At 36.6% G+C, this 25,996-nt stretch overlaps 1 protein-coding gene across 1 annotated transcript in view; it reads right to left on the bottom strand.

Moving 5' to 3' along the window:
* The window catches only part of LOC107894520 (abrin-a), a 44,019-nt gene extending 39,049 nt beyond the window's left edge, over nucleotides 1–4,970 (bottom strand). Inside the window, exons 1-2 of the mRNA XM_016819784.1 lie at nucleotides 4,894–4,970; nucleotides 4,470–4,788 (exon numbers count right to left, since the gene is read on the bottom strand). Coding sequence (XP_016675273.1) covers nucleotides 4,470–4,788; nucleotides 4,894–4,970 — 396 coding nt within the window. The remainder of the gene's footprint in view (nucleotides 1–4,469; nucleotides 4,789–4,893) is intronic.
* Between the last annotated feature and the right edge of the window lie 21,026 nt (nucleotides 4,971–25,996).

Below are 25,996 nucleotides of genomic sequence, written 5' to 3'. Positions count from 1 at the left end.
ACCATAAATATATTTACTAACAACCAGATTAATCACACCCCAACTATCTTCTCTTGCTGTCACAACAAGCTCAGATTTTGGATTTCTTATGGCTTCATCACTTTGAATTTCCCATTTGGTGGCATCAAAGATAGTCGTCTCACAATCATGGATCATCACATAGCTTTCAGAGTTGTATCTAGTAGTGGTTAAGCATTTTCCACCGGATCGGATAGTGTTATCATACATTCTTAACTCCCACAATAGACTCGCCTTATTCTATCCACATTTCGATAGGACTATTTTGTTTCCATTGCGATAGTATTCCTAGTATACATCAACACACATACCATTTCATCCAGTAATATATGAGGTAGTATTGCTTGAGAATATGATGTGTGAATTGTGCAAGTATACACATCAAACAACCAATAAAGTGAAGAGTGAGATCGTCTCCATAGGTATTAGAACGATATATGATTAATGTTATGATAAAAATATTTATAAGAATGATATGGTAATTTGAAGGAATAATGCTGTTTACACTATGTGCAATTGATAAATAATGGAAATGCTATGACAAGACAAGAGTAAGAATGCAATGGTAAATTTGAGAATAATTACGTGACTAATATGCAAATGCATAAGTAAACAACTACAAATGCTATGGCGAAGATACTGCAACAAAGAATAGAGGGTCTACGATATTGATTTGGAAGGTCAAGATTACTAAGAATCTACTCTTACTAACAATAATGCCTAGGCAAAACCATACTCAATCTACTGCTCAGTAGAGTTTTAAAATGGTCAGCTTCTTTCGATAAATTTACCTCAAGTTACCTTGCCTTAAGCGATATATGTCTATAGGCCTTTAGCACAGTACCCTAGACTATTTTGTTTTCTATTTGTATAAATGCTTCTCTATGTCTAAAGGCTGCTACAGTTATTCAGTCGAACACTTGCTCATATCATTCAATTTCAATCTCATTAACCTAACCTTGTCAGAATTAGATTAATTTAATGAACATGTTGTACATCCGTCTATGTTTAGAGTTTACGAACATGCAATTTTGTAAAAAACCATTGAATGAAACAGTGTATTAAAGCAGATCTATGTTTCAATCATTAAAGAAAATAAGAGCTTCATCAAGTAATCCCAACACTATGTGATTTAACTCATGGTTGGCAATTAAAATTCAAATTCAAAGTATCATTCAACATCATTTTTATTAAATCAATTCACAAAGAGTAATCAAGAAATAATGAAAGAAATTTAGGAAGATAGCTTTCATTTATCTAGCCTACACTTCAGTGATGTAGTGTCCTATAGTGCCTGAGGGGGGCTGCATTCGTTTTCCTCTTTCCGTCTCTACTCAGCCGCTACTTTCAATTTTTTGCCTAAGGATCTCTTTTTTTTTCTCTTGTTGTTTTTTCACCCGCTTTAGGGTTTCCTCTTTTGGCTTTTTTAATTGTTTTCCATAGATTAAATCCAACAACCCATCATTTTCTTCCCTTTTTTTAAACAAGTATATCTGATACAAGTTCAAATTGACCTAAGACTGGTATGCTTTGAGTGTTGACTGGACATCTTCCAAGAATTGCCATGACATTCGTGTTGATAAATTGTCCAATCCTTTGCCCTATCAAACCTTCACTACTTTACTTCTTGTTCCTCATCCTGCACCTACAAATCCACCACCACACATAATCCTTCCACAAGCAATTAAAAATAACTAACATTTAAGTAAAATCCAAGCTCCTAATGTAATGCTAAAATAAGAAAAATTCTAATGGAATGTTCTAAAATGCAACTAAATGTACTTAAGTACAAGTAATTAGCTAGATCTAAAGGCATGAAATATAACTCTTTTTAAGAGTTATCACAGCCCCAAACCTGAGTTATTGCTTGTCCTTAAGCAAAATATACATGAATGCATGAATGCATGTAACCACCTTGTACTACCAGCCCATTCAAAGAACAATATATACTTTAGTTCCCAGCAATCTTTTATCTCTCAAAACTTATTCGGGTTTCAAAGGTTTGCTCAAAAAAGGTAATGCAGAAAATATCTCCCTAAAAATAAAATTTCCTAACTCATGTGTGCTTCCTGGGTATAGCAAAAATCTCCTAATTTACTTAGTTCATTTCTTACCTAAATTCAGGTTACTTTGTAACCCTTTCTCTAAGCTTATTCAACATATTTATTAGTATAATTTTTCTTTTTTTTATTAAAGTATATTAGGGGATTTAGCATGTCACAAAATTTTTTGACTTGATAATCATAATGGAGCATACACTGAATTACCTAGTACTCAATCATGTCACAATTTAAAGAATAATCATAATAGAGCATACAACTACCTCCTTAGCTACTCAGTTTGTTACTATAGTGAAGTGCCCTTAATTTTCTTTTCTTTATTACACACTCTTACTTGGACTCACCTTTCTAGTCCACAACATGATGGAGCCAACAAAGTGGTGCTGACTTGGCAATTCTAAGCATTGGACTATCTACTGTTCGTTATTTAAGTAATGTTGATGTGATTGAGTTTGGCTTCAAAAGTCTCTAAGTTCATTAAAAGATACTTGCTATAGTCCAAAAATAACTGAGGTTAGGACATTTCATTTTTAGGAGGTAATCTTCAAGCAACCTAACTGTCACGTGTGAATGTGTAATGCGAATGCACAAGTATACACGTCGAATCAAGTAATCATGTGATGAGTGAGTATCGTCTCCACAGGGATCAAAATTGATTAAAAAAATTGGTTATACTATTATTATGAATTTGACTAATTAAACAGTGTAAAAGAAGCAGATGATAAATTATTGAAGAGAACTAATGAATGGATTAATAAAATCAATTATGAATGAAAAAATGCTAAAGCAATTGAAATGCTGTGGTAATTCTCAAAGAATAAGTGGGGAGGATTTGTACTGTTGATTGATAAAGGTTAGAATTACTCAAGTGTTATTTTTATATCATAATAATGTCATGCCAAAATCTTGACCATTCTACTACTCAGGGATTCACTACTGTAGTTTGCTTCTTTCAGGAGCCAGACTTTAAGCTATCATTCTGAGTTTTTTTATGTCTACATAACTCAAGAATGATATCCAGACTGTTCTTCCTTTCCCTGTACAGATCGCAACTTCTACATCTAGAGTGTTGTGAATATTCTTTTGAATACTTACCTGTATGAACTGGTAATAATCTAATTTATTTAATCTTTTCAAAATTAAATCAGATCTAACAATATGCCATACAATTATCTATGTTTAGAGCTTGCATGCATACATTTAAAATAATCACAAATCGAATGAAACAGTAATCTACTCATAATCAGACCATGGACTTTAATGATAGTAATAATTCACCCAAATAATTCCTACCTAATGAGATTTAGCTCATGGATTAGGCATTCAAATCCAAAATAAAACCATTCAACATTATCATTCATGTTTATGAATCACAAAGTTCAAATTAGAAAATAAAGGCTCGTTATTCCAACTTTCACTTTAATACTGAATTTTGATGCAAAACCTAGGGCAGATTTCTCTTCCCCTTCATTGCGTCTGTGATTTTTGCTCTATAAGTTGCTACCCTCTCCTCTCTTTTCTCTAAAATTTTCCATGAGGATTCGATGCAGAAACTAATTGCTCTCAAATTCCTCTTTCTCAAAAATCCTCGTCCCTTCTTTTCTTTTCTCTTTCCTCTTTTATAGGGTGGCCCCCCTCTCAGCACACACCTTTTGCTTCCTCTTTTCAGGATGGTTTATCTGGTATAAGTATAGCTTGCTAAGAGTAACATGGGTTGAGAACTACGTCATCTTCCTAGAATTTCCATGGCATTCTTATTGGCAATCTAACCAACATCTTTCCATGGCAATATTTCACTTCATTCAGTTTCTTTCTCTTTTCTCGCTTCTTTTATTCATCCTGCACCTGTTGCCGACAATAACCAACACCTTTCTTTCTCAATAACAAATAATGACATTTATATCATAATCCAAGCTTTGTTATGAAATGTTCAAAAAATATGCTAAAAACGCAAACATATTTACATAAATAATTAATTCAATCTAGAGGCCTAAAATATAACTCTTTTCAAGAGTTATCACTAACCTAAGCTAAAATCACATAATCCCCTTTCACATGTTCTAAGTGTATTGAATAATTTAAGCTCATCATCGAACATCATAAGTAAAGATCGTATTCCACATAGGCAAAATAGTACTTAGTAGTTATGTGGTAGTGGCAAAACAAGTTTAATGTGACTAGAATGAGCAGACGTACTAGATATATAATGCAATCTAAATGCACATACACCCCCAAACCTGAGGGATGCATTGTCCTTAATGCATGTACAGATATGTAACAGAAAAACAAAAATATAGATATGTACAGAAAATGTCATGGAAAAATAAATAAAATGCATGAGGTAGGGAAAAGAAAAAAAAACTTCCCTAGCTTGGACTGGAGTGTAGTTACTTTATTTGGCCTTGTGAGTGGATTTATGGGCACTGGTTTTATACCCAGCTTCCTTTTCATGGGGTTCATTTCGTCCCCCTCATTAGTTTCCATGAGCTCATGAACAAGATGATTGACGTCACGGTCTTGTGCAGTCGTGGAAGCTGGTGGGGTGGATGGAACAGGGTCCTTACCTTTCGTGGTGGCAGTAGTGGCAGTGGTAGTTTCCCCTTTCTCTTCTTCCTCTTTATTCTCAATATTTAATGATGTTGTCTTCTCAGGCTCCTTAGCAATAGTTTCCCCTTCATTAGCAGTGATTCCAAAATTCACAGATTTGACTCTGGCAATAGGAGTTTAAGCTGGCTCCTCTATAGCTTCAGGAATTGGGCTTAAAGAGGTGGGAAAAGTAAGGAATTCTTGCATCAGCTTTGTAAAGTTCTTCTACAAGGATCTTTTAAAAGCCAAATCTCTACTTTCCATATAAGTCCAATATTGAGCCTGCTGCTCCTTGGCCCTGACCATTTCTTCAACTAGTTGAAACTGTTGAATCTCAAAGAGGGAAATCCTTTACTTTAGTTTCTTTAAGAAGTGCAACACTTGAGTCCAAAAGAGCTACGAGATGCCGAGGGTGCTGTCGTGGGAAAATGTGCAGCAATAAAAGTGGTAGTCTAACTATGCTGAGTTGATTTTGTAGCATCAATGGCTTGGAATTTGGAAAAAAAATAGCTTGGGACAGTCCACCTTTGTTGTGGGTGTCATCCTCATCAGCATTGAAAGGGACTCTAGCATGCGACATAAAGCAGTAATAAAAGAGGGGAAGTTTAGGCTGCCAGCTTTTTTTCAGCACACCGTTGCAGCTCTTGAAAAATGATCCGGCCAATATTAATTCTTCTCCCTATAATGATGGAGTGCAATAAGAGTGTAACACCCCGTACCCGAGACCGTTGCCGGAGTCGGACACGAGGGGTTCACAGACTAAATTCGCTTACTATTGCAGTCCATTTTAAAATTTTTCCAGGCAGTTGGCTAACTGCGTCACTGTCACCTTAAAAATCATATCTTGAGTTTCACAACTCAAAAATCAGTTTCATGATTTTTCCCTGAAACTAGACTCATATGCCCATCTACATATTTTTTTCTAGAATTTTTGGTCAGGTCAATTAATACAGTTTATTAGTCAAAGTCTCCCATGTTACAGGGATCGACTACACTGACCTTTGCGCATTACGACTTGGATATCTCCCTGCACAGAGATTCAATACTGATGCCGTTTGTTTCTATAGAAACTAGACTCAGAGAGAAATCTATAAATATATGGCATGACTCCTAATTATATCTGGTTAATTTGTAATGAATTTCCAAAGTCGGAACAGGGAGTCCAGAAACCGTTCTGGCCCTGTCTCACGAGAACCTGAATATCTCTTAACATACTGTCCATATGATCGTTTCGTTACTTTCCTATGAAAATAGATTCATTAAGGTTAGTTTACATAATTTATTCATTATTTAATTCCAATCCTACTATTTTTAGTGATTTTCCAAATCTACATCACTGCTGCTGCCAGCATCTGCCTTTAAGGTAGACTTTACCTACTTCATAGTTTCCATGATTCAACTAGCCCTTTTAGCATAAATAGCACAAATTATGATAGTGATTAACCATTCCATACCAAATGATTATAACATTATGCTCAAACATATATAAGCCATTTTCGCATGGCTATATATATTAACCAAAATATTCCTCCGCCACTAGTCTATTTTATACATGCCATAAGATAATCCAAAACGTAGCAGTACCAAACAGTGGATAGTGATAGTGTGACTAGTTACTGACGATCCCCGAGCCTGTAGCTTCGCAATGAGATCTATAAAACAGAGGAAACAGAGTAAACGGAGTAAGCATTACAATGCTTAGTAAGTTTTAAGCAGTGGCAACAGATAACAATCAAATTATAACATAGTTGTTCGTATTTTTATTTCACTCTTCCTTCGGGCATACCATCCCTTTTCCGAATACGCACATCTCATCATATACAATAGGCAGATAAACTTTCACATAAAAGTGAGCTCATGTGACATAGATATATCGTATGATTTCACATCACCCCTCACACTGATCCGATGTCACATAATCATAAGAATAGTCTCATAGATTGCTCTCGTATGCATCACATAACTACCTTATGATTTAGTGCAAATCAAGCTCACATATAAACTTGGAGTACATACCTGTTTAACCTTTCGCATTGAATATATTTATAAGCAATTCTTATTACGAAGTCTTACCCAGACATAATCTCCACACGAAGTTATCGGGTCTTACCCGGACAAAATCCCCACACGTAGTCATCGGGTCTTTAGAGCTCGGATATAGTACAAGCACGAAGCTTACGGACATTAATCAGTGATAATATTCTCGCATAAAGCCTGCGGGGTTTTAACCCGGATATAGTACTGACACAAATGCCCTTCGGGACTTATCACATTTATACACTTTCACATCCATCACGTTGGCCACTCGGCCCTGTCACATATATACACTTTCACATTCATCACATCGGCCATTAGGCCTTATCACATATATACACTTTCACATTCATCACATCGGCCATTAGGCCCTATCACGTATATACACTTTCACATTCATCACATCGGCCATTAGGCCTTATCACATATATATATACACTTTCACATTCATCACATCGGCCATTAGGCCTTATCACATATATATACACTTTCACATTCATCACATCGGCCATTAGGCCTTATCACATATATATATACACTTTCACATTCATCACATCGGCCATTAGGCCTTATCACATATATACACTTTCACATTCATCACATCGGCCATTAGGCCCTATCACGTATATACACTTTCACATTCATCACATCGGCCATTAGGCCTTACTATCATTTCATATTCGAATACTCATAAACTTACAATACCACGATTTAGAATTCAAGTATGGGTTTAATCAATAGCTTATGAGCAACTAAAACAAGTTTATCAAGGTTCACAACAAAATCTCAAATTCAGCACAAGCTGTTTTTCCTGAGCAATAGTCACTAAATTATTTATAACTGGAGCTACAAAACTCCAAATCACTTTCCGTTAATTTTTCCTGAATATAGACTCGTATATCTTCCATCCATAAAATTTCCAGAATTTTAGGTTTGGCCAATCAATACCAGATTTTTCTTAAAGTTTCCCCTGTTTCACTGTTTGACTAATCTGACCACTCTTCACTACGAATCAAATTTCTCATTTTACAGAATTCAAAATGTGTTGTATTTGATTTCATTTGAAACTAGACTCATTAAGGAGTCTAAACATATAAATTTTATCTTATAACCATTTTTGTACAATTTATAATGATTTTCTAAAAACAGAACAGAGGATTACAGTGTCATTCTGCACTGTCTCACACAACTTTAAGTATCTCATTATCGGAAATTCCTTTGCTTACACGGTTTCTTTTATAAGAAACTAGACTCATTAAGATTTAATTTCATGTCTCATTCAGCCTCTAATTCAAGTCCATGAATTTATGGTGATTTTCTAAAGTCACGTTACTACTGCTGTCCGAAGCAGACTATTTCAAATTACCCTTAAATTCCCAAGCTCAAACACTTAAGAACTTACCATTTGAGCTTAGAACATATCATGGCCACATCTTATCTTATTAAATCAACTCATCATGTCCTATTATAATTGAATTTACTCAACGTTTAAACACTTAAAACTTACCTCGGAAGTGGTCGACGATTAGATATCCACGGCTATTCATTTACTTTCTCTTTTCCCCTATCCGACTTTGATCCTCTAAGCTCTTGAGCTCCTTCTAGCCATCTTCTAAGCCAAAAATCAAGGCAACCAAACCTTCTTCTCCCTCCCTTTAGGCTACGGCAATGGAGGACAAGGATCAACCCACTTTTGATTCAATTTTCTCTATGACCGAATGCACTTACCTCAAATTTTTAGCTTGCTATCTTGCCGAAATCCTCAAAACATATTTCTTCCTTCTATCATTTTTTTTTTGGTCAAGAAGAACCAATTTCTTCTTTTCTTTCCTTCTCAAGTCACGGCAATGGGGGGAGAACATGGATGAGACAACTTTGTTCTCATCACCCCTCCCTTTTCATTTCTTTATTACTAACCCTTTATTATATTCTTTCTCCCATAACACACTAACACAACATGTTTCCAACATGTTTCACCCCATAACATGTTGTCCACTCTCATGCTCATGGCCGGCCACTACTAATTAGGGGGAAAATTGACATGCAAGTCCCCCTTTTTCTTACATGCACTAATAGATCCTTATGCTTTGACCTATCACATTTCAAAATTTTCTCACATAAGTCCTATTTACTAAAATTCACCTACAATTAAACAAAATTCAAATATGAAATTTTCACACATGCATATATACATATAATAAGCATCAAATATGACAGCTAATTATTTTTATGACTCGGTTTAGCAGTCCCGAAACCACTTCCCGACTAGGGTCAATTTTGGGCTGTCACAACTCTCCCCCACTTAAGAAATTTTCGTCCCCGAAAATTTCTACCGATGCATAGTTTAGGATAACGTCCTCTTATTGAATTATATCCATGTAAACATTAGCTCATCGATAGCAATTGTAATTCATTACTGATTTCGCATCGATCCATAAAATCATTTTCTTATCCTAAGACAAATACATAAACATTTCTACAAGTATGCACATATATCTCATTTTCTTGATTTCATAAGCAATAATCACTTAATTTAATTCACAAATGCATTTCAAACACATATTAAGCACATATTAACATGTATAATTCACATCATCAACCCACATATTTGTAACCCACATTTTCATTCATGTATAAGCTGTAATCTGACCAAAAGTACACATATACTCAAACATCCCAATAAATATCCTTAATAACTCCATCATATCTCACTATTCAACTTATTTCATTTCCAAAAGAAAAGTCAACTTTCACGTACCTGAACATTTAGTTCATTTAGCACATTCAATCATAGTTAACGTTACCCGTATACAGTCGAATAGGCATAAAGCCTAATATAATACTCTGGCATGAGATTTATTCTAGCGCATAACTCGTATATCCAAAATTATCAACATTCAAAAAAAATTCTTTCAAACTTTCGAATGTCGACACTTAATCAAAATAATTTCTTGAACAAGATTAACAAAATAGTGTCCATTCAGCAATAGCACATATAGCTCTTACAATGCCATATCCTAGATATGGTCTTACATATTCTCACATATCGAGTCGATGCCATGTCCCAGACATGGTCTTACACACTATCTCAAATCAATGCCTTCGTCCCAAACGAGGTCTTACATGAATTCCACTTCACACACTTAGTGCCCACTGACCGATCTCGCACTCATAGTGCTCGGTTAAAGGAATTCGCACACACACAGTGCCTCTAATTATTCACATACATAGTGCTCTTATTCATTCGTTAATACACGTTGATATGGCTTAACCAAGTCTATAAACATCATGTATGTACACTTTTAAACATATCATCTCATTTAAATTTGAATTCGTATAGTAATGAATACTTAATCTTTGCTCAAATTACCGGCACGAAGCCTACTAGGCACGAAGGCCCGAATACACGTCACCAGCATGATTGCTCTTCGGGACCTAGCCCGGATATAACACCAGCACGAATGCTCTTCGGAACTTAGTCCGGATACCTCACTAGCACGAATGCTCTTCGGAACTTAGCCCGGAAACATCACTAGCATGAATGCTCTTTGGGACTTAGCCCGGTTATATCACTAGCACGAATGCTCTTCGGAACTTAGCCCGGATTTAGTAACTAGCACCAATGCCTTCGGGCTTAGCCCGGAATTAGTAACTCGCACAAATGCCTTCGGATCTTAGTCCGGATATGGTCACTTAGCACAAAGCCTTCAGGACTTAGCCCGGACATCATTCAAATAACCATGCACATTTAACAATAAATCATGGCACATTCGTATTTCATTTTCGTTAGCAAAACTCAAACACAAGACACTTATCATTCTTGCAATTTCGGCCCAATAGCCACACACAAAGAGCATGATTTTGATTTGCTTAAAACATGATCTAATCAAATCATAATTTAAGCTCTATTACTCAAGAACTTACCCCTTTCCACTGTCCGAAATCGACTCGGTAAGGTCGCACCCTTAATGTAAATAATTGATAGAAATATATATATAGTGGGTTCGCACACATAGTGCTTAATAATCAACCACGCACACTTAGTGCCATGTACTTTAAACTCGCACACTTAGTGCCATGCATTTCAAGCCCGCACACTTAGTGCCAATCTCACAACCGTGAACACTTATTGCCCGCACACTTAGTGCCAATCTCACAACCGTCTCACAACCGTGAACACTTATTGCCCGCACACTTAGTGCCAATCTCACAACCGTGAACACTTATTGCCCGCACACTTAGTGCTGAAAACCAACCACTCTATACGCTTCACTGCCTTTTTACATTCGACAATTTCGTCTCTAGATACATATACACATATAGCAATACACATTAGTATGTCATTTACATTACTTGAATACAACCACAACATGCTTATCGACCATTCAACTTCCAGTTCCATAGCCACATACAAAAATCACATTTATAGTCATAACACTCTTTCAAAATTGCATCACTTACACCCTTATAATTCAATCCAAATCGAAATTCAAATACGAGTACATGATCCGTACCTGATCAACTTAATAATTTAGACATATCTAAGTGAAGTTATATCGCAAATTCTCATAGTCAGAAGCTTGCTACAGCTCGATCGGGATCAAGATTCATTGCAATACAGCAAACACATTTTAATAGCCAAAAATCATCACACTATCATTTTATCACTTTATGGCATGTATAAATAGACTCACGCGTGCTACGTTAGTCCTAGAATCGACTAAACCGTAGCTCTGATACCAATAAAATTGTCACACCCCGTACCCGAGACCGTTGCCGGATTCGGACACGAGGGGTTCACAGACTAAATTCGCTTACTATTGCAGTCCATTTGAAAATTTTTCCAGGCAGTTGGCTAACTGCGTCACTGTCACCTTAAAAATCATATCTTGAGTTTCACAACTCGAAAATCAGTTTCATGATTTTTCCCTGAAAATAGACTCATATGCCCATCTACATATTTTTTTCTAGAATTTTTGGTCAGGCCAATTAATACAGTTTATTAGTCAAAATCTCCCATGTTACAGGGATCGACTACACTGACCTTTGCGCATTACGACTTGGATATCTCCCTGCACAGAGCTTCAATACTGATGCCGTTTGTTTCTATAGAAACTAGACTCAGAGAGGAATCTATACATATATGGCATGACTCCTAATTATATCTGGTTAATCTTTAATGAATTTCCAAAGTCGGAATAGGGAGTCCAGAAACCGTTCTGGCCCTGTCTCACGAGAACCTGAATATCTCTTAACATACTGTCCATATGATTGTTTCGTTACTTTCCTATGAAAATAGATTCATTAAGGTTCGTTTACATAATTTATTCATTATTTAATTCCAATCCTACTATTTTTAGTGATTTTCCAAATCTACATCACTGCTGCTGCCAGCATCTGCCTTTAAGGTAGACTTTACCTACTTCATAGTTTCCATGATTCAACTAGCCCTTTTAGCATAAATAGCACAAATTATGATAGTGATTAACCATTCCATACCAAATGATTATAACATTATGCTCAAACATATATAAGCCATTTTCGCATGGCTATATATATTAACCAAATATTCCTCCGCCACTAGTCTATTTTATACATGCCATAAGATAATCCAAAACGTAGCAGTACCAAACAGTGGATAGTGATAGTGTGACTAGTTACTGACGATCCCGAGCCTGTAGCTTCGCAATGAGATCTATAAAACAGAGGAAACAGAGTAAACGGAGTAAGCATTACAATGCTTAGTAAGTTTTAAGCAGTGGCAACAGATAACAATCAAATTATAACATAGTTGTTCGTATTTTTATTTCACTCTTCCTTCGGGCATACCATCCCTTTTCCGAATACGCACATCTCATCATATACAATAGGCAGATAAACTTTCACATAAAAGTGAGCTCATGTGACATAGATATATCGTATGATTTCCCATCACCCCTCACACTGATCCGATGTCACATAATCATAAGAATAGTCTCATAGATTGCTCTCGTATGCATCACATAACTACCTTATGATTTAGTGCAAATCAAGCTCACATATAAACTTGGAGTACATACCTGTTTAACCTTTCGCATTGAATATATTTATAAGCAATTCTTATTACGAAGTCTTACCCAGACATAATCTCCACACGAAGTTATCGGGTCTTACCCGGACAAAATCCCCACACGTAGTCATCGGGTCTTTAGAGCTCGGATATAGTACAAGCACGAAGCTTACGGACATTAATCAGTGATAATATTCTCGCATAAAGCCTGCGGGGTTTTAACCCGGATATAGTACTGACACAAATGCCCTTCGGGACTTATCACATTTATACACTTTCACATCCATCACGTTGGCCACTCGGCCCTGTCACATATATACACTTTCACATTCATCACATCGGCCATTAGGCCTTATCACATATATACACTTTCACATTCATCACATCGGCCATTAGGCCCTATCACGTATATACACTTTCACATTCATCACATCGGCCATTAGGCCTTATCACATATATACACTTTCACATTCATCACATCGGCCATTAGGCCTTATCACATATATATATACACTTTCACATTCATCACATCGGCCATTAGGCCTTATCACATATATATATACACTTTCACATTCATCACATCGGCCATTAGGCCCTATCACGTATATACACTTTCACATTCATCACATCGGCCATTAGGCCCTATCACGTATATACACTTTCACATTCATCACATCGGCCATTAGGCCTTACTATCATTTCATATTCGAATACTCATAAACTTACAATACCACGATTTAGAATTCAAGTATGGGTTTAATCAATAGCTTATGAGCAACTAAAACAAGTTTATCAAGGTTCACAACAAAATCTCAAATTCAGCACAAGCTGTTTTTCCTGAGCAATAGTCACTAAATTATTTATAACTGGAGCTACAAAACTCCAAATCACTTTCCGTTAATTTTTCCTGAATATAGACTCGTATATCTTCCATCCATAAATTTCTAGAATTTTAGGTTTGGTCAATCAATACCAGATTTTTCTTAAAGTTTCCCCTGTTTCACTATTTGACTAATCTGACCACTCTTCACTACGAATCAAATTTCTCATTTTACAGAATTCAAAATGTGTTGTATTTGATTTCATTTGAAACTAGACTCATTAAGGAGTCTAAGCATATAAATTTTATCTTATAACCATTTTTGTACAATTTATAATGATTTTCTAAAAACAGAACAGAGGATTACAGTGTCATTCTGCACTGTCTCACACAACTTTAAGTATCTCATTATCGGAAATTCCTTTGCTTACACGGTTTCTTTTATAAGAAACTAGACTCATTAAGATTTAATTTCATGTCTCATTCAGCCTCTAATTCAAGTCCATGAATTTATGGTGATTTTCTAAAGTCACGTTACTACTGCTGTCCGAAGCAGACTATTTCAAATTACCCTTAAATTCCCAAGCTCAAACACTTAAGAACTTACCATTTGAGCTTAGAACATATCATGGCCACATCTTATCTTATTAAATCAACTCATCATGTCCTATTATAATTGAATTTACTCAACGATTAAACACTTAAAACTTACCTCGAAAGTGGCCGACGATTAGATATCCACGGCTATTCGTTTACTTTCTCTTTTCCTCTATCCGACTTTGATCCTCTAAGCTCTTGAGCTCATTCTAGCCATCTTCTAAGCCAAAAATCAAGGCAACCAAACCTTCTTCTCCCTCCCTTTAGGCTACGGCAATGGAGGACAAGGATCAACCCACTTTTGATTCAATTTTCTCTATGACCGAATGCACTTACCTCAAATTTTTAGCTTGCTATCTTGCCGAAATCCTCAAAACATATTTCTTCCTTCTATCATTTTTTTTTGGTCAAGAAGAACCAATTTCTTCTTTTCTTTCCTTCTCAAGTCACGGCAATGGGGGGAGAACATGGATGAGACAACTTTGTTCTCATCACCCCTCCCTTTTCATTTCTTTATTACTAACCCTTTATTATATTCTTTCTCCCATAACACACTAACACAACATGTTTCCAACATGTTTCACCCCATAACATTTTGTCCACTCTCATGCTCATGGCCGGCCACTACTAATTAGGGGGAAAATTGACATGCAAGTCCCCCCTTTTTCTTACATGCACTAATAGATCCTTATGCTTTGACCTATCACATTTCAAAATTTTCTCACATAAGTCCTATTTACTAAAATTCACCTACAATTAAACAAAATTCAAATATGAAATTTTCACACATGCATATATACATATAATAAGCATCAAATATGACAGCTAATTATTTTTATGACTCGGTTTAGCGGTCCCGAAACCACTTCCCGACTAGGGTCAATTTTGGGTTGTCACAAAGAGCATCCTCTTTTTTGAAATAGTTGTATTGTGAGTTGATGGCATGAGGCGACTCTTCTAAAAATGGTACCACACTTTCGCAATAGGCTTTACAAAAGCCCTCTCAACGGTATAGAAATCTTGATTGGAAATAGTCCAATACGTACCTTCGACATAGAAATCATTCAAGACTTAAATCAATCCATCAGTAGTGACATTGTCAGCGAAGGGTGTGTGTTCATCTTACACATGAGCAATCCAAAATTTGGCATTTATATGATCTTCATCAAACGGAACTGAAGTACCATGAACATAGATAAAAGGAGAATGAGGTGAATTAACATGTGCATAAAATTCATGAACAACCTTTCCGAAAATGTCTTTAGGGTGCAAACAGAAAATACTCCACCCATGCTTCTCTACGATGGAGGGCACGAACTCGTCATAGCCCATGTATGGTTCTTCCTTGAATAAGAACCCTTATTCGAAACAAAACAGGGTGCTTTAAGATGTTATTTTTGTATTTTGTCTTCGTGGCACTATTAAAAAAGGTTTTAGGTCGGGTGTTGTTGGCCCGTAATGATTCAGTAGCCTTCAAAGCAATCTTTACTCGTTCCATTGAAGGAGGATAGAAAGAAATCTCGAAAAATGTAGTAAGAGGAAATGAAGAAGAAGTTGAAGAGAAAGAAACGGTAAAGATGGAAAAATTTGTGGGAAACGTAAGACACGTGAGCAGTTGAAAAGAGTTGAGTAGATGAGATAATGTTGATAGTTCAAAAAAATGAAACGTGCAGAGTAATCTTTGTGGCATGGCATGGAGGAGGGAAAAATAAGAGGATTTTTTGGGGGGGAAATATGAGGTGACCTAGCCCTAAAAAATGTTTTGGCTTTTACTCATTAGGCTACCTAATTAACAGAAAAGGCTAGCTATCCAAAAATCTCTCCCTTGGACTTTTCCGTCCGGTCAACCCATGTTACCTCATACCTCGGCATTTATTCACCCAGTTTGTCACGACATAATTTCTTTCTGAGTTACTGTGGCAAAGTTCTCTTAGTATCACAATTGATAATTCCACACTTTTATTCTGTCTCTAGAAATCTAGAAAAATTGCCCATTAATCAAAGATAAAAACATAAATGAAACAACATTAAATAATTAATGATAACTGATAACAAAGATTAAATGAAAGTAAAAAAAATTAAAGAAAGGAAAAATCAAAGCAAAACTGCTAACTCAAACATCTTGGAGGTCAATGGATTGTTTGTCACTATCCACATGAGCACCTCAGTAGTGCTTTAAGCGCTGTCCATATACTTTAAATGTGACCCCAATTTTCAAGTTTGATACTCTCCATGCAGATATACTAAAGCTACTTTAAAGACACCTGACCAGCAAGATTTTAATTTACCAGGAACACCTATTGCCCTGGTTCAAATTGCCTTGGCATACTTTTGTTATCATGCCAACGCTTAGTCTTCTCCTTGTATAATTTATCATTCTCATATGCTTGTTCCCTAAATTCTTCCATTTCATTCAATTCTAATAACCTTTTATGGCTAGCAGCGACCCAATCCATGGTCAACTTTTTAATAGCCTAAAATGCTTTGTGCTCGAGCTCAACGGGTAGGTGACATGGCTTCCCATAAACAAGCTTAAAAGGTGAAATCCCTAATGGTGTTTTAAATCAGTACAATAGGCCCACAAAGCCTCATCTAGTCTAGAGGACCAATCCTTACAAGTTAGGTTCACCACTTTTTCTAGAATCTTTTTAATTTCTCTATTAGAAATCTCAACTTGTCCATTTTTTGGGGGGATGATATGATGTGGCAATCTTATGTTTCACCTAATACTTATGCAAGGCACTAGCCACTAGCTTGCAATCAAAATGAGATCCTTCATCACTAATAATGGCTATAAGCGTTGTAACACCCCTCACCCGTATCCAACGTCGGGACAAGGTTCGAGGCGTTACCGAACTTAAACTTACCAAATCGGGGTATTAAATTTTGCCCAAAATTAAAACTTTTCAAACACATGCATACCGTCCTTTATACTGCCATTCGAGGCCTAAAACATGCATCAGGTGGTTTGGGACAAAACCGAGAACATTCAATAAATTTTGGACAACTTAATAAATTCTCTTGCTTTAGTGAGTCACACGCCCGTATGGGTGGGGCCGTGTGGTCACACACGCCCGTGTGGCTTGGGACACACCCGTTCCCTCAGCCCGTGTAACTCTCTGTTTATGACATCAGCATGCATTTAGGGGCACACGGCCAAAACACACCCCCGTGTGTCTAGCCCGTGCTCGACGCTGACTTAAAATTTTAGGTGCAGGGGACGCATGGCCATACCACACGCCCACGGGGGCGCTCCATGTGTCACACACGGCCTAGACACACGCCCGCGTGTCTACCCGTGTAGACTTTATTAGGCTATTTTCTAAGCCTTTGGTCACCCTCTAACAACCAATCACACTTATAGGTTACCTTAATACACAATAAGGCTAGATTATATACTTACGTACATCCTTGATAAACCTCATTACATGTAAACCTCATATCACCAGTTTTATACATGCTAGGTTAATTCCCTTTTTGTATTAAGGGTTCTAATGCCTCATTTACACATTTAAGATTGGCTCATTCTTGTAACTCATTGCCAATTATAGCCAAACCATCCCATGAAAACATAAGCATAAATAAATTTGTAGGTCCTAGCCTACTTCAAAATAAACCTATTCCCATGGCCAAATACAAGGAGATATGTAAACTTTTACAAGCCTTCATATGGGCAATTCAAATGACACATATCACAAAATGAACCAAAGCCCTATACATGCCATTGAAAAAAATAAAAGTGCCTACATACCAAAGCTGGACTAGTTGATAGTGTGTTGACTCTCCAATCGTCTTCCAATATTTACGAGTCCTCGAGCTCTGTAAAAGAGGAAAAATAGAGGGGTTAGCATTTACATGCTTAGTAAGTCCAAATAACTAGAAATTAAACTTACTGATTAATAAGCATACAGCCATAGTAAGCAATAAAACCAACAAGAATAAAATGGTTTCCCTATCACATGCACTCAATCGACAAGTTAGTTACAACAATAATATACCATGCAATTTGTCTTAGATGAGCTCATCATCCAACATTTTCATTTTTATATCTCATGTTAATCCCGTTGAGTTTCTTGGAAATCTCGATGGATTATCCATTTACTGTCAAGTCATAAGAGTGATCATCTCATATACGCACTCCCGCGAACCTCACAGTCTAGGCAAAATCCTCTGCATCGTAAATTCATAAGGTGAAGTTGGGATTACGAGTTCAGGCTAAATCCCTTATAGCTACAAACACCCTAAATGAACTCGGATTTGAATTACCAGTCCAGGCTAAATTCAGGCCCTAATCAGATTACCCGTCTGGGCTAAATCCAAAATACACACATATTCTTCGAGAGGCTCGATCACTCAAGGAACACCCGTCCGGGCTAGATCCTTTCTATATTTGAGATCTACGGATTACCCGTCCGGACTAAATCCTTTCTACAACACATGCAGGATCACAAGTCATATGTAAACATGGTTCATCCATTGAACTTCCTTTTCAACCTCAACAGGGACAATTACCAACATGCTATTATAAGAATGCATTTCATAGATTGTCATGCCATCATCAAATACAATTATCATACATTCAAAAATCATGCAATTAAGCATACAATGATTTTACTTTGAGTTATTCAAACTTACGTGGTATTCGTCTCGGAATCGTGTTTCGGTTATTCCAAAACTTTTTGTTTTCCTCGATCGACCTCCGAAATTTGTTCCTCGGGGTCTATAACAATAAAATTAGATCATTAACAACTCACATTATACTTTATGAGTCTAAATTTCACCCCCAATCCAAATTTCATTTTGCCTCTAACCTTTGACATTTTTAGGATTTAGTCCCTAGGCTCGTATAATGAAATGCATGCTATTTCTACCTTACCCAAGCCTAGCCAAACATTTTTCCCTCTCATGGCAGCCCAAAATTTCCATTATTTCACATTTCTACCTCATACTTTACATCTTTTGCAAAAAGGTCCTTTTAGGGGTTTTTCATGAAAATCACTTAGGAAAAGATATTTAACACACATCCAACTTTCATATTCCTCCATAAAACATCAAAATACAAGTAAATCATGCATGGGTAAATTTTTAAACATGAACCCTAGCATGAAATATGGGTAGAAATAGAGAGAGTAAGCTACAGGGATTTCAAAAATACGAAGAACATTAAAAACAGGGCTTGAGAGCACTTACCATTGAACTTGAAAAGCTTGAAAACCCTAGCTATGGAGAACCCCAAATTTTTTACAGCAACATGAAAGAAATGAGCTGATTTTTGGCTTATTTTTCCCATTTTATTTCATTAAAATGCCAAATGACCAGAATGCCCTTAAGCCATTTCTTTAAAATTTCATCCATACAAGCCCCTTTTTGTCCAAAAACATAGAAATTGGGCAAATTCCTCTCCAAGACCTTCTAATTTATAATCTAAAGCAATTTCACAAAAATTTCTTCTAGAATCTAAGTTTTGCAATTTATTCAAGCTAGTCCCTAATTTCCAATTGGACATTTTACTCAAGGAACTTCTTCATGAAACTTTAACACATGCATATTCTCATATTCTAGACCTCATACTAATCATAAAATAAATATTTTGATGTCAGATTTGTGGTCCGAAACCACTGTTTCGACTAGGCCCTATTTCGAGATGTTACATTTCTCCCCCTTAGGGACTTTCGTCCTCAAAAGTCTTACCAGTAAATAGGTTCGGATATTTGCTTCTCATGGTTTCTTTCGGCTCCTATGTAGCCTCTTCCGCACCATGTCGATGCCATAAAACCTTTACCAAAGCCACGTTTTTATTTCTCAATTGTTTAATCTCACGAGCTAAAATCTTGACCGGTTCCTCACCATAAGTCATGTTCGGTCGAATTTCAATCTCAGTCGGTGAAATCACATGAGAGGGGTCTAATCGATATCGTCTTAACATAGATACATGGAAGACGTCGTGAATCTTTTCCAATTTGGGTGGCAATGCCAAACGATAGGCTAATGGTCCAACTCTTTCGGTGATCTCACATGGTCCAATAAATTGCAAACTCAGTTTGCCTTTCCGACCAAACCTCAATACTTTTTTCCATGAAGATACTTTCAAGAACACTCTATCTCTAACTTGGAACTCGATTTCTTTTCTTTTTAGATCAGGATATGACTTTTTCCTATCTGATGCCGCTTTTAAACAACCTTGTATCACTTTAACTTTTTCTTCAGTTTCCTTGATTAGATCAACTCCATAAATCTGACTTTCCTTGAATTCTGTCTAGTACAATGGAGTTCGGCACTTTCTGCCATACAAGGCTTCATAAGGTGTCATCTTCAGACTCGTTTTAAAACTATTGTTGTAGGCAAATTCTACCAATGGCAAGTATTTTTCCCAGCTACCCTAAAATTCGAGAATGCAGCATCATAACATATCCTCAAGAATCTGAATCATTCGCTCAGACTGACCATCGGTTTGAGGGTGAAAAGCTGTACTAAAGCTCAACTTTGTACCCAAGGCTTCTTGTAACTTCTTCCAGATCCTCGAAGTGAACCTCGGATCTCTGTCTGAAATAATCGACAGTGGTACCCCGTGTAACATTATAATCTCATAGATATACAAGTCGGCCAACTTATCAAGAGAGAAATTTGTCCTTACCGGAATAAAATGAGTCGACTTCGTCAACCTATCCACCACAACCCATATAGCATCTTTCTTTTTCGAAGTCAATGGCAATCCTATCATGAAATCCATATTAGCTCTGTCCCATTTCCATTCGGGGACCATCACAGGCTGTAACAAACCTGAAGGTACTTGATGTTCAGCTTTGACTTACTGACATATCAAGCATTTCGATACAAATTCGGAGATGTCTCTTTTCATGCCGTTCCACTAGTACATTTTCTTCAAATCATTGTACATGTTGGTACTTCCCGGATGAATAGACAAACGGCTATCATGTGCCTCTTGAAAAATTTTCTGAATAAGCTCATCATCTTTGGGTACACAAACCCTATCTTTGAACATCAAACATCCATAAGGACCGATTCGAAAATCTGATTTAATGCCCGATTCACATTGAATTCTTTTAGCTTGCAGGTCACTATCATTAGTCTGAGCATCATAAATTTCTTGCAGAAATGTTGGCCTAACCTCTAGCTCTGCCAAAACTGAACCATCATCAAGCAATGCCAATCGAGCGTCCATGGCTCTCAGTGCAAATAAGGATTTTCTACTTAACGCATCGGCGACCACATTCTCCTTTCCTAGGTGATAGTCAATGATCAGCTCATAATCTTTAATTAATTCTAACCATCTCTTTTGTCTCAAATTCAATTCTCTTTGAGTCATCAATTACTTCAAACTCTTGTGGTTGGTAAATATACGACAAGTCTCACCATATAAATAATGCCGCCAAATTTTCAAGGCAAAAGCAATGGCGGCAAGCTCTAGATCGTGTGCCGGATAGTTCTTATTGTGTAGCTTCAATTGTCGTGAAGCATAAGCTATCACCTTGCCATTCTACATAAGCACGCAACCTATTCTGTTTAAGGATGCATCACTGTAGACCACAAACTCTTTTCCCGGTTCAAGCAATACTAAAATAGCAGCTTCAGTCAGCAATGTCTTTAATTTTTCAAAACTTTACTGACATTTTTCCGTCCATTCAAACTTAACGTCTTTCTATACCAACCTCGTCATTGGAGTCGCTATCATGGAGAATCCTTTTACAAATCTTCGGTAGTAACCAGCTAAGCCCAAAAAGATTCTAACCTTAGTTACATTTTTAGGTGGTTTCCATTCAACAATAGTAGAGATCTTACTTGGATCAACTCGGATACCTTCACCCGAAAGAATATGACCCAAAAACCCAACTTCTTGGAGCCAAAACTCACTTTTGCTAAACTTGGCATACAATTGTCTTTCTCGTAAGGTCTGCAACACAGTTCTCAGATGCTTCGCATGCTCTGTCCCATCTTTGGAATAAATCAAAATGTCGTCAATGAACATAACGACAAAATTATCCAAGTATGGCCGAAAGATCCTATTTATTAGGTCCATGAACACGGTCAGTGCATTCGTTAATCCAAACGGCATAATAAGAAATTCATAGTGGCCATACTTCGTTCTGAAAGCTGTCATAGGTACGCCAAATTCCTTAACTCTCAATTGATAGTAGCCAGACCTTAAGTCTATCTTAGAGAACACGGTGGCTCCTCGCAACTGGTCGAACAAATCATCAATCCTTGGCAAAGGATACTTATTCTTGATAGTTACCTTGTTCATTGGCAATAATATATACATAGCCTCATCGAACCATCTTTCTTTTTTACAAACAATACGGGGGCACCCCAAGGTGAAAAGCTTGGCCTTGCGAAACCTTTATTGTAACACCCCGAACCCGAGACCGTCGCCGGAGTCGAACATGAGGTGTTAACAGACTTCAAACCACTTATAAAAAAAAATTCCCAGACAAGCTGCCAATCTGCGTACTAGTCGCTTTAAAAATAATATCTTGAGTTCTGAAACTCGAAATCCAGTTCCGTAAATTTTCCCTGGAACTAGACCCATATGCCCATCTACCTATTTTTTTCTAGAATTTTTGGTTGGGCCAATTAGTACAGTTTATTAGTCAAAATATCCCATGTTACAGGGATCGACTACACTGACCTTTGCGCATTACGACTTGGATATCTCCCTGTACAGGGCTTCAATACTAATGTCGTTTGTTTCTATAGAAACTAGACTCAAAGGGAAATCTATGCACATATGGAATGACTTCTAACTATCTCTGGTTAATTTATAATGAATTTCCAAAGTCGGAACAGGGAATCCAGAAATCGCTCTGGCCCTATTTCACAAGAGTTTAATTATCTCCTAACATACAACTCATATGGTCGTTTCGTTTCTTCTATATGAAAATAGACTCATCGAGCTTCGATTACATAATTTATTCATTAATTAATTCCACTCCTACTATTTTTAGTGATTTTTCAATATCACGTCACTGCTGCTGCCAACATCTGTTACTAAAGCAACTATGCCTATTTCGTGATTTCTCCTTGATCTAACTAGTAATTCATCATACATATCACAAATTATGATCATGACTAGCCATGCCAAAGGCTAATCATTGTCAAACATCTCCCTACTACACTATTGCCATATCATGAATTTTAACACCAAAAATAATCAACCATGACATATGGCATAAAAATCGAATTACCAAGACTTACGACCTAACATTATAGAACCAAATCCAACCGAACATTTATGCCATTTTCGCATGGCTAAAAGTTTACATACCAAATTTCAACAAAACATATTAGCCTATACATGCCGAAATGTTCTCCTAGACCGACTAAAAAGAAGATACCAAAAGTTGCTAGCCGGTGTGATGACTTCGATGACGGTCCCAAGCACGCAAAAAGACGAGTCCAAGAAACCTAAAGTAGGCGACAAGCAAACACCGAGTGAGTATATAACTCAGTAAGTCATAAGCATTACATAATCATCCATTAATAAATTATCACATGAGAAAACAAGTGAAAAGGGGTTAATTCTCTCCACCCATACCAACTATGCCATGGTTCCTTAGACCTTTCGGCTCAATATCATACAAAGTACTACATCAATTTTTCATATGCTACTCAACATGGTATTTGAGGCATTCTCCATGGATGCTTTCATTCTCGTTACATTCATGCAACTAAATAACATTCCCTCTATTCCACGATGAATCTCATGTACGTCACTTCAAGTATAATTATCACATAGGTTCAAAACTTATCAAGCAAGAATTCCAAATATAGACATAACGTCTATTAGCCACGAACTCAAGACACTTACTCGTCCGCTGTCCGTGACCAATTCAATAAGGTCGCACACTTAGTGTCAATAGTGCTTCAAAAACATATAGTAAGTCCGCACACTTAGTGTTATATAATCAAACTCGCACACTTAGTGCTTACATAATCAAACTCGCACACTTAGTGCTATATAATCAAACTTGCACACTTAGTGCTATGCAATTTAAACCCGCATACTTAGTGCCAATCTCATGATCATAATTGTTTATACCCGCACACTTAGTGCCGAAATCTACATTTCAATACACCTCACCTCTTTTCTTTTTCATTCAATACTTTCATCACCCCATGCATACGTGTATATATATATTTATCATTTCATTCGACATAATTACATAGACATTATGACTATTTAAATCAATACCAAATTATATGCTTAATGACTTACCTTGTGTTGGGTAAGACGGTTCCAACTCGGCTACTCGATGATCTTTTCTTTGCCTTTGCTTGATTCTCCTCCTTTAACTCCTTGAGCTTAATCAATAAATCAACTAGTTTAACCATCTTGCTAAACATTCATAATTCAATTACACATGCATATGTATGTTTGTATATTCGGCAACCATCCTCACTAATTACCCATTTAGTCGATTATACACATAATTAAAGGTAACATCACGAATGGGCATACTTATGTATATATATATGTATATATACTTCCGAATGGGCATCACAATTAGGTTTAACACCACCTTCATACTCAATTAGATGGCCGAATGTATGTATATATGTACAATGTCAACTATAACATCATTTAAACACCTAATTTCATCTCATGAACACTTGATCGAATTTTTCCTAATCTAGCATAGTTTCACATCTATTTGTAACATCATGTAAATCCACATATAACTACATTTCTTAAGTTCCACATCTTAATGCCCATTATAGCCACTCCCATAGTCTAAATCTAACAATTGGCAACACCCACCTTTCCACTATGTTAGCCGAATACTCATTCTCTTCTTAGTCCTAAATTCGGCACCTCCAACAAAATAGCTTAACAATTTCAACTTTCATGCTAACATAACAAGCAACTTAACACATCCATATAACTAGCATGCTAATAGCATCAAGGTATCAACTAAAATTTTTAAGCTCCTTAGCCGAATCCTAACTCTCCAACAACCCCAAATCCAACCATGAGATAGATAGAATTTAGACTCATCACCCAAAGGTTGTATATACTTCCAAAAATAACCTTGAACATACCTTAATCTAGAGGACCACCTTGGCCGAATCTTCCTTCTTCCTCTTCCTCTAGTTACGGCAATTGCAAAAGAAAGAAAACATGAACACTCCTTCTTCCATCCTCATTTTGTTCATCTTTTCCTTTTTAATTCCTTTCTTTTATTTATTTTAATTGTTAACTAATAAATAATTGCATTGAAATTCAACCTAAGGGATGGGCATCATGGCATGGCCGGCCACTACTTGGGTTTTTTTGGCAATTTGACATGCAAACCCAAGATCCCTCACTTTGTTATTATTTGGTCCTTACTCATTCCCCTATCATATTTTCTTAAGTTCTCAACTAAGTCAATCACACGAAATTCACATTCATAAGTCTAAATTAAATCATCAAATTTTCACACATGCACTAATACACATAGAGGACATGCAACTAAATTTTAAATAAACTCTTGGGACTCGGTCTTATGGCCCCAAAACTACATTCCAACTAGGGTCTAATTTAGACTGTCACATTTATATGCCAGCTCTTGCAACTGTGCTTTTAACTTTTTCAGCTCGGTTGGCGCCATCCTGTACAGAGCAATAGGAATGGTAGCTGTTCCTGGCACCAATTTGATACCAAACTCTATATCTCTTTTAGGAGGTAATTCAGGTATTTCTTTCAGAAACACGTTGGGATATTCACATACTATTGGCACAGACAAAATCTTCAACTCTGTTTCCTTAGTGTTCAATACAAAAGCAAGGTAGGCTTCGTACCTTTTTCTCATATATTTCTGAGCAACCATTGCC

Source organism: Gossypium hirsutum, chromosome A13, assembly GCF_007990345.1.
Source record: "Gossypium hirsutum isolate 1008001.06 chromosome A13, Gossypium_hirsutum_v2.1, whole genome shotgun sequence".
NCBI classification, from domain to species: domain Eukaryota; kingdom Viridiplantae; phylum Streptophyta; class Magnoliopsida; order Malvales; family Malvaceae; genus Gossypium; species Gossypium hirsutum.
Note: the sequence above shows the minus strand (reverse complement) of the source record. Positions and strands in the feature narration are given on the sequence as shown.